Source organism: Octopus bimaculoides, chromosome 2 (assembly GCF_046866305.1).
Source record: "Octopus bimaculoides isolate indiv1 chromosome 2, ASM4686630v1, whole genome shotgun sequence".
NCBI lineage: Eukaryota > Metazoa > Mollusca > Cephalopoda > Octopoda > Octopodidae > Octopus > Octopus bimaculoides.
The window spans coordinates 71,499,895-71,515,822 of NC_142929.1; the positions used below are offsets into that span (position 1 = coordinate 71,499,895).

Sequence of the window (15,928 nt, forward strand, 5' to 3'; positions counted from 1 at the left end):
AGATGCGTCGGGACCTCTGTATTTAAGTAGTACCAAGTTTCCTTTGTATATTTTGAAGATAGTGGATTATAAGTTGAGAGAGATTAGAAGGGTCGTGGGGATAGAGCCCTATGGAGGATGTGTCTGAAAACTACCCACACGACCCTCCCAGGAAGAGCGAGCGGAAGAATAGATCTAGCTGCTGTTTCTAGCTAGTTGAGCGACCACGCAGAGGTTATGCTTGTGGTAAGAGAATTGGCAGTGGAAACGTCTTAAAATAAAAGAAAAAAAAAAAAAAAAAATTCAAGTGAATATAAGGGAGGTAATAAGGTGAGAGCGTCTCAGTTGGAACTCTCCGCAATTAAAGGGGGGGATTTTAAACCGAAGTAAAAGCGTCCTTGGCAACATACACTCTTTCAGATTTGATATTTTCGATTGATTTGAAGCAAATATTTTTCATTTAAAGAAAAAATTATACGAAGATACCATATATTTTGAGAAAAATCTTTAATTGGATAAATGTTTCTAGATATAAAGTGTGTAAGTAAAGAAAAAACAAATACACATTAATCGGTGCTTTGACGTGTTATTTTGTGGTTGTCGTGGAAACGCAGTGACAGTTGGCAAGAAGTAAAAATATATATTTTATATTCAGGTTAGTGATATGAAAAATATATAACTAGCCTGCTAAAAGGCAAAATAAAATCAGAATTCGTTTATATTTAATGTTTTCTTATGAATTTGAATTTTTTCTAACACTTAGTTTTATCGTTCGTTTGAAATTATACATGTGTGTGTGTGTGTGTGTGTATATATATATATATATATAATATATATATATATGTGTGTGTGGCCATATTGATTCTCCATTCCTGACAGCAGTTTCAAGCAAATATTTTATTAATTTGTATTAAAGGATAAATTGGAACAAAATTAAGCTTGTTTTAATAGATATTGCACTTGTTTATGTTTACAAGAGAGATTTTAAACTAACTGAATTTTATATTCTAATCTTTAATGGTAAGGCATGAGGATAATTAACTGCTTGTTGTTTATAATATGTAGTTTATGAAAATGTTTGTTATTCCAGGTTGCTATTGTTTATATTATTTTGTTATTGTTGATATAACGTGCTTATATATACTTGATATGTAAACAAGAACTGGCCGTTGGTATCTTTCTTTAGTGAAAGGCTCTCTATTGTTTATGTGCCTTTGCGTGGAATTTATTTTAACATTTGCAGTTATGCGACGAATTAGAAAAGACAAACCAGCTAATAACATGCAAAAAAAAAAAGTAAGTGGGACATATTATCAAAGATGAAGGAATGCAAAAAAAAAAAAAATTACACAGAATACGCCTTAGGAAAGCAAGAATTAACATTGAAGAAGTGAAAGCAAAGAAGTATCTTTGGAAATGAAGAGGGTGATAAAGAAAGAGGAGAAAGTTTGGGGGCGTTAGAATGGCTTGCACTCAAATAATGTGCTTATTGGTGATAGTGACGCGAGCAATAATACAATAACGGAATCTAGGTTTGGTCTTAGCGTTAGGATTAGGCCGAGAATAGAAATAAATTGGCGAAGGTAGAGAACACGCATACTGAGCATTTAAGATTAGGGTTACACTGAAGCTGGTAGTGTGCGTATTCTTTACCTCCACCAATAAATGAGCAACTTTTTTATATAGGAGTGCACTTGTAACTATATGTTTCTTAAGTTCAAGTTTAGAAAGATGAAATGGCCAATGGGACACGCTTTTCAATTTAATTTAAGAGTCGTGAATTCACTTCTGCCTCAAACTTTTCTTTCTAACTCCTGAAGACATACACACTGTACATGCCTTGACTCACTGAGGAGAATTTGTATATACTAACGCCGTGTGGACGCAGAAATACTGAACACACCGTCTTTTATATACAGACATAGATGATCTAGAACTGCATTTTCTGATGTATCTTTGATTTTATTTTACGACCGTGATGTGTACTTTGCGGGTGAGTTGGCTGTTATAACAGAAACAGAAGTTATACTTTGAAATCTGCTGTATTTGAATGACATATAAGACGCGCTATTTTCAAAAAGAAAACAAAAACTATTTTCAAAAATTACTCCGGATGCGTAGTTTTTCGTTGACATTTGTTTTAATTCTAGGATAGTTCGACCTCCCATAAGGTAATTTTGTTCTTGTACTCACTTTTTCCTGAATAAATCAGGTTACATCTTATATGGCCGAGTCTCTTTTATGCCATCAAATACGGTATTATAGTTGGTCACAAGTCAAATATAGGACCTGGGGTGATTTTCTCAGGTATTTTTCGTGGGTGGGAGAAATGTGCATCGGCAAGACTTCCTTTTGTACCCCCACAAAACACCCCTTTAAAAAATTTTTTTTTTTTTCTACACAAACCCTCGTTTTCGGCTACGGAGAATACGAATCTGCAAAAAAAAAAAAATAATAAAATCGGCATTTTGAAATTACCTACCGCTACTTTCTTATTTATTTATTTATTTTTTTAAATATGCAGAAAAATACGGAGATTTTTGTAGTTAGGGTAGGGTTAGGTTTAGGGTTTTAGGGTTAGAGTTACTGTTAGGGTTAGGGAAAAAAGTGGAAAATGAAGAAATTGGGGGGAGGGGTGACGAAATTTCAAAATGACGATTTTTGGCAATTTTCCGGAATCTCCGTGTCCGAAAACACGGGTTTTTGACAAAAAAAAAAAAAAAGAAAAAATTGCGAGAAAATGTGGGGGATTACTCTATTGTCTATGTTGATGGAAAATATCAATTATTTCGAATATTCTATGGATTTGTAGATTGGCCTGAGACAGAGTGCAAGTTGTTCCTGCGTTTGTTTAATAGCGAGGTGAATTAATGAAAATTGCTTACCAAAAACGTTATCCTAGGTGAGTTTATTAAGTTATCAATGTTTAATATTTGAGGGAAATGAAATTTATAACAAAACCCCAAGGCTATAGTTGTTATTTAACATATTACTAATTATTTGAGGTTGGTAGATTGACAGAAATAACGATTAATACGAAAAGACGGCAAGCTGGCGGAATCGTTAGCACGCCAGACGAAATTCTTAGCAGCATTTCTTCTGTCTTTTTGTTCTGAGTTCAAATTCTGCCAACGTCGACTTTACCTTTCTGAATTGAGGAAATAGGTACCTGTAGAGCTCTGGAGTTGATGCAGGGCCGGATTAAGACCCATTGAGGCCTTAAGCACTTAAAAGATTTTGGTGCTCCCATAAAAAATTATGTAATTCAAAATATAAACAATAACAAACCATAAAATAAATTTTCATTTTCCAAAATGAAACAAAACAGTAAGAGGGAAAATAATGTTTATTTTTGTATACTTCCACATTATTTATATTTGAAAAGTTTCCTCCTACTTTTTTGAATTGCAAAGTCTTTGATCAGATCCTCAAAATTAATCTTAGATAACACGTCTGCATCTATACTTAGTACAGATAAAGGCATCCTGAATATTATTTTAGCCAGTTTAAAGTGATTTTTTTTTTGGCCGTAAACCATTTACCATTTCTGTGGTGCCCCCTCCTTCCCTTGATGCCCTAAGCACATACTTATTTTGCTTAATGGTCAATCCAGCATTGAGTCAATGTGTTCGACTGGCCCCTCCCTCAAAATTTCAGATCTCCTGCCTATAGAAGAAAGGATAATTAACATACTAGAACGTTACCTGTCATGAAGGGTAACTGTGTAAATATAACTATTATAATTCAACTTTTATTAAATTTTTTAGTGCTTATACAAAATGATGAAATGAATGATAGTTTTCTAAAGAAAATTATTTATTACCTTAAAATTAAATAAAACAAATTTCTCATTATATAACTACTCTGTCATTTACTCCTTTCCTTCTCTGTATTTATTATTCTCTCTCTCTCTCTCTCTCGTGTGTTTCCTGTACTCATTGCTTGTCACCAAGCTTTGTATATACACTCATCCTACACCTTTTGTGTCAACTCTTTGTATCTCTCTGTTTTACTCTCTCCACCCTCTCTTTATGATATAAAGTGCAACTGGAGAAACCAACCGACCTACAATTATATTACTAAGATATCATCATTATTTAAGTTCCTTGTTCCATGTTGGCATGGGTTGGACAGTTTAACAGGATCTGATAGGTCTAATGAGGAACCGATTGAGATGGTTCAGCAAATTATATAAGACCATCACAAAGCAATCCAGGAAATTGCTCATGAAGTGGGAATAAGCATACGGTCAGAGCATTCCATTTTAACAGAGGATTTGTACATGTGGTCAGTGTTGGCAAAATTTGTCCCCAAGATACTGGTGGAGCAGCAGAAGCAACTCCACATGGAAATTGCTCAGGACATGCTGGACTGTGCAAACCACAGCCCAGTCTTCAAGAAGACCATCATCACTGCGGATGAGACATGGGTTTATGGTCTCTGCTCGATGTGTTCAGTCATTTAGCATGAAAATGAAAATTCAACGAGTGTGCTCTACACATCTGTAGTCTACGCATAACAACCAGGAACTGATGCAGCCTACCAGCACGAAAATTTTCGTGAATGTGCATGTAGGATTGTGTCACCTCCCACCCAAAAGATTTTGCCCATGTAGCATTAGTTTTGTTGGGAAAAAATAAAAGTCAGATACTATTTGAATACATCTTGTATATATATATATATATATATATACATGAGGAGATGCTAAAAAATTCCTGGCTTTAAGGGTATTGCAAAAGGCCTTGGTGGAGGCCCAACCTTCCAAGTTCTTTTACAGGGCTTAGAAAAACTGAAGGACTACTGCAATAAGTGTGTGAATCTGAGAGGGGGATATGTTGAATAAAATCATAATTAACTGATCCTTCTGTATTTTCTATTATCCAAAGCCAGGGACTTTTCAGCACCCTGTCACACATACACACAATATATATTTATTTACGACAGGTTTCTTTCAGTTTTCATCTACCAAATCTGCTCACAAGGCTTTGGTCAGCCGTGGACTATAGTAGAAGACACTTGCTCAAGGTGCTACACTGTGGGACTGAACCTCAGACCACATGGTTGGGAAGCAAATTTTTTAATCACTCGATCATACTTGTACCTGTATAGAGATTGTTAATTACCTGGTGGAAATAGATTGACAGACACAGTAACATGCCAGTATGATACCTTGCAAAGCTTAGGCACTGCCTGCCTGGCTATCAAGTTTATCATCATCATCATCAGTTTGATGTCTATTTTTCTATGCTTGCATGGGATCAGATGGAACTTAATGAGAAAGATTTCCTACAGCTGGATGCCCTTGCACTATTAACCCTCACTTGTTTCCAAGCAAGGTGATATTTCTCCATGGTCAGTCATGTTCTCATGAAAGATTGGAAATGATACCAATTATACGACAATGATGCTCATTAACAAGTATCGCACAATGTAGAAACAAGGTAACACAAACATATCCTCACCCCAGGCAAATACTTGAAAGGATTCGATCTATTCCAATGTATCCATACTGGAAATCATTATTTTATTGCAGAAGGTGAACAGGAATATCTGGGAGTTCAAATCTAGCTGAAATCAGCTTTACTTTTCATTTACTCCTTTGGGTTTGATAAACTAAGTACTTGTTAAGTCAGATTCACTTGACTATGAGACTCCTCTCAATATTTCTTATGTTATGTCACTGTAAATGATTACTATTTATCTGAAGACCAGTTACAAGGACCCTGTATGTCAAGAACAAATTAATAATAATATACCAGTTCCGGCAGTGAAATGGCAGAACCATTAGCATGTGGGGCAAAATGCCTAGTGAGATTTTGTCAGTCTTTATGTTCTGAGTTCAAATTCTGCTGAGGTCAACTTGCCTGTCATCTTTTTGGGGGTCAATAAAGTACCAGTTGAATTTTCTAGAGCTAATGTAATCAACTTACCCCTCCCCCAGAATTGCTGGCCTTGTGCCAAAATTTGAAACCAATAATCAGTTTGCTTCTCAGTTACTGTGTAGCACCTTGAGCAAGTGTCTTATAGACCCAGGCTTAGTAAAACATTGCAAGTGGATTTGAAAGATTTATATATATATATGAAGGTGGGCTGTTCATAGGGTGACTATGAAGAAATGATGCTAGAGATGTGAAATCTTGCATGCATTAGATTCAACTCTTATTATTGATAGCTGCATTATCTCTTTCGAGATAAAATTACATTTGAGTGTTCAAAGAATACTTCAAAAGTAACTAGTAGCGTCTTCTTGAAAATGGACAAAATTTGATAACACCACAATGCATTGTGGTGTTATCAAGTACCCCCAGAAAAAGGGTTTAGCCCCGAAGGACATTCAAGCTAACATGATAGCTACATTAGGGGATAACACTCCAGCTTTATCAACAGTGCAAAAGTGGGCAGCTGAATTTAGGAGGGGAAGGCAGAGTCTTGAAGATGACCTGACATCTGGATGTTCTACAACTGCCACCACTGAGGAAAACATTGATCATGTTCACAACATGGTGATGGATGACTGACAATTGACTAAAAATCAAATACTCAATGCTATTAGCATATCTCGTAAGAGAGTTAAGAATATTCTACCCAATGAACTTGGCATGATGAAGGTTTCTGTTCAGTGGGTGCCATGTCTTCTGACACCTGATCAAAAGAGCACCAGACTGATCACATTACAGGAAAATCTAACATTGTTTGAGGCAAATCCAACTGCTTTCCTTGAATGTTTCCTAACCCTGGATGAGTGTTGGGTTCATCACTTTGAGCCAGAGATAAAGAGACAGTCCATGTAGTGGAAACACCCCTCTTCATCTGCTCCAGAGAAGTCCAAGACCGTTTCATCTCCAGGGAAGGTGATGACCTCAGTTTATTGGGATGCAAAAGGCATTGTGATTAGTGATTATCTTTAAAGGGGCCACGTTATCAATGGAGAGTATTATGCCAACTTACTGAGGAAGTTAAGACAAAAGGCTATCAAGACCAAATGCCCAGGAAAACGGATGAAAGGAGTCTTGTTTCTTCAAGATAATCCTCCAGTACACAAATCGTTGGTTTCAATGGCTGCTGTGCATGACTGTGGCTTTGGACTGGTTGATCAGTCTCCCTTATTTTCTTGATTTGGCCCCATCTGATTATCATCTGTTCCCAACATGGTAAAGCACTTGGCTGGAAACCAGTATTGCAGTGATGATAATGTCATCTCTGCTGTTGATGACTTTTTTGAGCAATAGGATGAAAGCTTCTTCATCAATGGGATTCAAGCTTTGCAACACTGATGGAAGAAGTGTGTGGACTGCAAGGGAGACTATGTTGAAAAATAAACCTAATTTTGTCACATTCCATGAAAGTATCTTGGTCAGATTATGAACTTTTCATCTAACCCTCATAAACGTGTGTGTGTGCGTATGCATGAGTGAGTGGACAACTGAAAGAAAAGGGCGCTCAACACATTTAGCAGGAGTTATATGTATTGTTATTTAAAATAGTTTGATTTAGCTCCATTCAGTTTGATGGGCTTCTAACAGAAACCCAGCTCTTTCAGGTTTAGATTGCTGAATGGAGAAACCCAGGAAGTCCAAGATGGCTCCTGGAAAATAGGCCAGTACTGGTCAGGGCAGGTCACATGGTGTAGCAGAAGTAAGACTGGTGAGAGAGAGTGTGTGTGTTTATATACACATGATCCAGGGATCAAGGTGTAGGAAGAAAGTTAGCTTCAAGCAATCCGTAGTAAATATAAAAAAACAACTGTCAGGGACAATAGTGGTTTATTGAGATGGAAGGTCATGGATCTTTTTCCTATTGAAGTGTGATAAGCTGAAAAAAGTTCTTTTTGTATCTCACGGTAGGTGACCAGGGTTGCTGGGTATGCGAAAAATAATACAAAAGTTATGGAATGGAGTAGATAAAATCCAGGCTGCACATGTTTCAGAGCAAGCAGAACCTCAGAAGTGATAATATCCAAGCAATAGAATAGTTCATATTTCCTGTTGATAGTTTCAGCTTGATGGAGAATTGTGGTGCCTTTTATGGAGGCAGAACTGGCAATTGCAGGTGGTGAGTGAATGAATAGGGTGGCACTCTGTTGGTGATGGTCCATTTGATACTGAGCCAAATCAAAGTGTTTTAAATAATAATTATGTATATGTGTGTGTGTGTGTATTCATATATCTATATATATTATTTTATTTGTTTCAGTTGTTTGACTGTGGCCATATATATATATATATATATATATATATAGTCTGTCGCTCCCTCTCCCTGTTGCCTTTCTCTCCTCTGCCTGCTACAGTCACGTAACCAGTAGCCAATTCCCTTTTTCCTTCCTTTCTTATACTGGTCCCTTAGCTGACTAGTCACAAATTCTCTGTCTCTGTTAAGACTGTTAATTAACAATAATTGATTTAGGGACCTGAATAAAAGGACCACCTAAATTAATGACTTGATTGTGAGGTTAAGAAGCTTGCTTCCCAGCCATGTTGTCTAGGATTAAGTTCCACAATGTAGCACCTTGGGCAAGTGTCTTCTACTATAACTCCCAGGCCGACCAAAGCTTTGTGAGTGGATTTGATTGACAGAAACTGAAAGAAGCCTATCCCACTCAAAAGGTCCCTGAATTGTTACTTCCATCTTAGCGAAGGTGGAGGTATTGTTTTCAGTTGTGTTTGTTTTTTTGTTTGTCCATGGACAAGATATCTCAAGAACTGCTGGATGGATTTGGATGAAATTTTCAGGTATGTTTGGCTTCATGACTGGCACGAGCTGATTAGATTTTGGGATCGATCCAGTACCGGACAAGGATTCTGGATTATTTTTCCATTTTTTTTACTTAATTTTTGAGAGCGGTCAGATTCATTTTTAGTATTCTGGTTTGTGAGAGCAGTTGAGTTTATTTCAGATATTCTCATTTTAAAAATCATCTCTGGCTTATCATCGAGAGGATGTTGGTGTTGTCTTGGTGGAGGTTTGCGCTCTCTGACTGCTCTTATTATTTTATTTCCCAGAGCACTCAGTCTTGTTTGCACTGGTTAATTCTGTGAGAGTGGAGGGCAACCTGTTGAGTTTGTGTGTGTGTGTGTATGTGTGTGAGTACTGGACATCATATGATGGCTGTAAATGAGCATACCTGCTATACCAGCAAGATTGCTTTTTTCTTTCTGTCTTCTGTGAAAAACATGTCTGGCCATGGGGAAATGTTACCTTGCTTGGAAACAAATAGGGGTTGGTGAGAGGAAGGGCATCCAGCTGCTGCAAAATCTGTCTGCCTCAACAAATTCCATCTAACCCATACAAACATGGTAAAAGCAGATGTTAAATGATGATGACAAACCTGACAACCAGGAAAGGAGTTGCTGTGACTAAGCATTTGCAAAACATTTATACTGACACATTATACTGCATAGCTTTCAAAATTCATCATCATCATCATCATCATTGCCATCGTAACAGTGTGCAGCCATCAAGCTGCACCTATTAGTAGTATCATTTGCATTACTGCACCAAGGTGCCGATACATAATCAGTTGTTTCTATGAGTGATGTTTACACCTTCCATGAATTCATGGATACTTTTCTTTTATCTGCTTTATCTCCGAGGTTATGTATCATGGCTATTTTACTGCGGAAGCATCTAGATTTATTGATGATTCAGCATATGAGTGGGGAGGGGGAGGGTTATTTTTAATTTATTTTTGTTTTTTTTTGTTTTTTGAGCTGTTTTCTTTCAGTCCTCTGTAACATATCTCTGTTGAGTAGGATTGAAACTGTTTATCTGTGTTTTATTCAATGTTTGAATGCTTCCTTATTAAGACAGACTATGTTGACCAAAAGAACAAACAAGCAAACAGTTTATAGTTTACATAGTTATTTATTTTATTGCTGTTGTTGTTGTTGTTGTTACTGCCACTGCTGTTGCTGTTGTTGTAGTGAACGATTAACATAGCAAGTTTCCATCAAACAGAATTCGGTTTGGCTTGCAGCTGTAACTTTGTACTGCTTTATTCCTTTTACATTCTTTACAATGAGATTAGGAAGAAGAATGGGAAGACAGTTCAACAACAATTCATCCATTATCCTTGCTTGCAAAGATGGATTATTATTCTATTCATATTACAGCTTATTAATTTTTCCTTAGATCTATTGCATTTATTTCTGGCTGTTTTGTTCTAAATGTTACTTTTATTATCTGATTTTGATATCTTTCATGTATTGTTTAATCTGCTGCGGCTTGTGGTGTAGGTTACTGCCTTCCTTGATCCTCTCTGAAGCAAGATCATATAATAGCTGGAACTTGACAGTTCTTAAGTGCTTCTTATTGGTTCTTTAACTGTACTCATTCACTGCTGCATAAGCAAGTGCCTTAAACTTTCTGTCTTTTCTGGTCCTTTCACATACAGATAGTCAATTCGGTATACATATGTATGTACAAGCAGTTAATCTGATGGCCATTTTTATAGACACATTTGTAGTCAGACATGTACATCTGTCTGTATGTATAAAAAGAACATTACATATATGTGTTTATATATATATATGTATATTCTCAAGATACATTGATGATGTAGTTATATAGTAACTGTATTATTTCTTTATTTGCATCTCGCTATTTAACTACTCACACAAGTATGTTTATACATCATTTGATTTTCAGTATTTCTATGCTAACGTTGTTTGGTTAAACCTGAAATCTTGGACATTTTTAGTAACTTTTGGTGCAAGTATTCTTCTAATGTTCACCGTTTTATCATACATGAGCTGTTGTACCTTGTTTCCACTTCATATATATATATATGTGTGTGTGTGTGTGTGTTCCTATATATATATATATATATATATATATATATATATATATATATATATATATATATATATATATAGATAGATAGATATAGATATATATATATATATATAGATAGATAGATATAGATATATATATATATATATACACTGAAAGAGAGAGAGAACATACACATGTGAACATATTAGGTTTACTTCAGTTGTGAAATAAACTTCAGAGGCCCAAAGATCAAAAATAATCTTTGAGCATCATTCTTTGTTGCATGTGAGGATGGTGATATTATCCAAGCATTAACTATTTTGCCTTTAGTTACCCCGCTCTTCTTTCAAAAACGACACCCACTATTCTCTGCTCTTCTTCCCTTTTATTCTTCCTCACAGTTCGCATCTCCACTTAATACAGTTGCCAGTAATTTCCTCTCAATCATTTTAAATATTTCACTGTACTGACTATCTTTAGAGTAGAGCTGTAGGCAAACTAACTTGATCTCTGGCCAGGTGTGAGTTTACAAATGGAGACAAATCTTTGAGGCATGTTGTCTTGTCCTGTGTTTTCTACACTTATCATCACAACGTTGGAGTTAGATAAACAGATTCTGATGGTTTGCTTTAGACTTTACAAATTAAGTTGTTGCTTTTCTTTTCATGCTTTACATTACATTATATAAAGCCTGGTGCCATGTTAAAAGGTAGTGCCAATATTGCAAAGGTATGTACACTGCAGTAGTAGTCTATAGGGTGAGGTTGGTGTATCAAAGTTTAGAAACTCTTGGAGCAAGTGTTCTGCTCTTAATGTTCATCATTATATCATACAGGAGCTATTACATTCCATTTCATTTCATTTCATCTATCTCTCTCTCTCTCTCCCATCTCTCTTCTCTCCCATCTCTCTCTGTCTTTTACCTTTTACTTGTTTCTGCCATTTGTCTGCGGCCATGCTGGGGCACTGCCTTGTAGGGTTTTAATCAAACAAATCGACTTTTTTTCTTTTTAAATCCAGTACTTACTCTATCACTCTCTTTTGCTGAACCGCCACGTTATGGGGGACATAAACACACCAACACCAGTTGTCATGTGGTGATGGGGAAACAAATACAGACACAACGACACATACACATACAAATACATATATACATTTATGACAAGCTTCTTTCAGTTTCTATTGACCAAAGTCACTCACAAGGCTTTGGTTGGCCTGAGGCTACAGTAAAAGATACTTGCCTAAGGTGCCACACAGTGGGACTGAATCTCAAACCATGTGGTTGGGAAGCAAGCTTCTTACCACACAGCCACGCCTGTATCCACACCTATACATACATACATATATACATATATATATATATATATATATATATATATATATATTAAAATTAATCAAAGGACATACTAAGTATGTCTACCTGTCCTTTGATTAATTTTAATCCCTCAGCTATTTAATGTTATTTTTGGCCTGCTGTCGCCTGTGTCATTGATTCTGTTATTATCATTCTTAAAATAGTTACATTGGATAATAATACAATTTATGATATATACACACACACACACACACTATCATACATGCATGCACTCACATATCCATCTTCTTATTTATAGATATAATTCCTGTATAACTGTACATTCTTTGTTGCAAGTGTACACAAAGTAATTACATAATGTAAAATGTAGGTGTATCAAGTACCCGGTTTCTGCAATATGTTGGTACATCAGGTACTGAGTATAAATTTGATATAGCATTGCTTTGTACCAATAATCTTTGTTCCAATATTGTTTTCTTTTTAACATATGTTTTTTCTATTATTTCTCCTTCGAACATTTTACTAAGTTCCATACTGAGCATGATGTACCAATATTTGGATCCTATTCTGAGAGTCTTTCTGCAAAGATAATACCGTAATATGCAGGTCATTGAGAGGTCCTTGAATAGTCCTTCAGCTTATTATTATTATTATTATTATTATTATTATTATCATTATTATTATTATTACCATCATCATCATCATTTTCATTAGCATCTTCTTTCAATTTTGTTTCCATTTCTTGCCGATACCTAGGGCAGAGAAACTGCACTGTATACATTGGTAGACTATTAAAACAAACACACCAGATTGTTGATTTACAAAATCACATGATAGAGAAAAAGGGGAAGATAGAGAGAAAAAAGAAAAAAATAGGAAATAAATAAAATAAAGGGGGGGGGGGGGTAAAAGGAAAGAAAATTTACAGTGACAATGCTCTTCTCAATACGTGTGATGTGTGACGTACCAGTTAAGACAATCTTTTGCATGAATCATTCTTAAATAATTTTCAGTTCCTTTCTTTGATCGTTTCAAGTGCTCCTACAATCACTGGTATTGTAACCGTCTTGAGATGCCACATCTTTTCGGTTTCGATTAGCAAATCTTTATATTTTCTGAGCTTATCAAATTCTTTAGCTGGTCACAGGGTATGCTCATGTCAGTCAATAAACAGACTTTATTGCTTTGTTTTTCACAACAATATCTGGTTTATTTGCCTTGATGGTCCGATCTGTATGTACTGGGAAGTCCCAAAGAATAGTTACATTTTCTCCCTCAGTTAAAGCCTCAGGGTGGTGTTTGTACTATTTGTCAGCAGTTTTGATTTTACAATGCCGACACATTATCCAATGTAGATATTGGCCAACTCTGTCATCTCTTAATTTGTACTCTACAGCGATTTCAAGATCCATGAATGTGGTATGCTGTCGAAGACCTTTTTATAATGAATCCAGGCAGAACTGAGATTTCTGCGTTTGTTATGACAGTTCTCAAGGTTCATGTGATTGATTAAGAGTTGGTCTTTGCATCCATATGAGCCTCATTGGCACCCTTTTTGTTCAGTGGGGATAATATCGTTCTGTTCCATAAATCTGTATGTTTTCTCCACGAGGATGGATGTTAAAATTTTATATGTGGTAGAAAGACATGTTGTGGGCCGATAGTTTTGGAGAAATTTGGTTTCGTTATTCTTTGGGAGTAGGTAAGTAATACCTTTTGCCAACCAATTGGGTGTTTTTGCAGGATCTCTTGTAATTTCATTGATTAACTGGACTAACTTTTTGTGTGTGCATTATTATTAAGGGCTAAAGTCAAACACTTGCCTCTTTGGCCAAGGCCTCATCAACTTTTTCAAGTTCCACTTGAAAAGGAAGATGAGAGTAGAGAGGGAAGTGCTGTCTCATAGCAAATTTGTTGAAAGATGGGTGACTGTTGGAAGAATGGCCAGTATAAACGGACCAATTCTGAGAATACACCTGTAGAAAAAAAAAAGGTAATGTAAAAGGAGAAAGGGCTCTATACCCTTTTCTTATTTTTTCTGACCAGGCTCCCGTGGTTTTATGGGTTTTTCCACGTGTAACCTTTCCTTTTTCGAAGCGCCTCCCCCTTTGGGAGTTCTATTTATTTATTTATCTATTTATTTGTCTATTTAATTGTTATATCTTTCTCCGTTTTCTTCCTCTGTTTAGACGAACTTTCCTACCTTTTCGGACAAAACCTTTTGTAACCTTCGTCCTGTCTTTGTCCTTACATGTTTTTAATTGATATTAGCCCTTGTGGCCAATAAAACGAATGAATTATTATTATTATTATTGAGGTAGCAAGCTGGCAGAATCATTTACACACCGGATGAAATGCTTAGTGGTATTTTGTCTGTCTTCATGTTCTGAGTTTAAATTCCACCAAGGTCAACTTTGCTTTTCATCTTTTTGGGGTCGATGAAATAAGTACCAGTTACACACTGGCATTGATCTAATCGACTTATCCCCACCCAAAATTCAAGGTTTTGTGCCTATAGTAGAAAAAATTATTATTATTATCATCGTCATCATCAATAATATTAATACGCTAACTTTTTGTTTTTGTACGAACCTGTTGTGTGCGTCACACTTCAAAGAAGTGGCAAAGCGAGTGAGAGGAAGTAAGAGAGACAGTGAGAGAGAAAGGGAGAGTGAAAGAGACAGTGAGTAGTGACGGCGTTCGTTTTGTTTTTAAATGTTTCAGAGAGGAAGTTAGAGAGAGGGAAAGAGACAATGAGTGGTGACGGCGTTCGTTTCATCTTTTTAAATGTTTCAGAGAGGACGTAAGAGAGAAAGAAAGAGAGAGAGAGAGAGTGAAGGAGACAGTGAGTGACGGCGTTCATCGCAAGAGAAGCAGATACATAGATACATATACACATTGTTAAATCAAAAGCGGGAGAGAAGAGGGACACAAAGGAAGTGAAAGAGAAAGGGAGAAACTGAGAGAGACAGGAGGAGATACATAAATCGAAAGAAATATTCGTACATAGATACATACACACAACAAGCATTGGATGTCTATTTCCTTTTTCTTTAGCACACGAGTATAAGATTAACTCACAAATGGCTGAGTACTCCACAGACATGCATAACAACCCATTACCTACCAGTGATCTCATATGAGATCACTTAACAATTACAAATTTCGTAATTATCTGTCAATATTTACACATATCAAACCTTTTTGCTATATCTACTTGGTATATTTCTCTGATATTCAAATGATGTTTGCTAATTTTTCGCCCATGATCATTCCAGCGTGTTTCTAAGGCTGTTTTATGCTAGAAATCAAAGTTTCATTAAAAAAAATTCCAGTTAATAGAATTATGGGTGTTAATGGATTAACGTAGTTCTCAGGGAGATTCAGCTTCACATAGAATATGACAAAGCTGGCCCCTCTGAATTACAGCTACAACTCGAGACATACATACTTCCTCCCCTTGTTTCTCCCTCTACCACTCTCTCTCTCTTCCTTACCCCTCCCTGGTCACTTGCTTCCGGTCACTAATCCTTTTCTTCCTCGGCTATCGCCGAGCAAACACGCGAACTTACTTCGTCCCGCTTTCAGTTCTAGCCTCACCGCGTTCATATTCACATAATTTTTCACGTCTGGCCGCATAGCCTTTTCCGTTTGTTTTCCTGTCTTGTTTTCTTTTCCGTTTGTTTTCCTATCTTGTTTTCTTTTCCGTTTGTTTTCCTATCTTGTTTTTTGTCCGCCACTACATTCCTCCATGGCACAGGTTTAATTTGTGTATACAAATTTAATTTGCGGTCCATGGGAAGAGCCATTTTAACGATGCGTCCTGCCCTACTCTTCGAAACGCCGGTGTTAAAATGGGGGTAG

The 15,928-nt window shown here is 36.3% G+C and overlaps 1 protein-coding gene and 1 pseudogene across 5 annotated transcripts in view; both read left to right on the top strand.

Moving 5' to 3' along the window:
* The first annotated feature begins 326 nt into the window (after positions 1–326).
* The window catches only part of LOC106883441 (centrosomal protein of 112 kDa), a 237,973-nt gene continuing 222,371 nt past the window's right edge, over positions 327–15,928 (top strand). For 2 of the 5 annotated variants that reach the window (XM_089346985.1, XM_089346984.1), the window contains exons 1-2: positions 354–634; positions 2,792–2,881. In XM_089346985.1, coding sequence (XP_089203111.1) covers positions 2,850–2,881 — 32 coding nt within the window. In that variant the 5' untranslated portion in view covers positions 354–634; positions 2,792–2,849. Of the gene's footprint in view, positions 635–2,791; positions 2,882–15,928 lie in introns of all 5 variants that reach the window. The other 3 variants (XM_089346987.1, XM_089346988.1, XM_089346986.1) reach the window with 2 other exon arrangements.
* Positions 6,258–6,981, top strand: LOC149137111 (histone-lysine N-methyltransferase SETMAR-like; annotated as a pseudogene).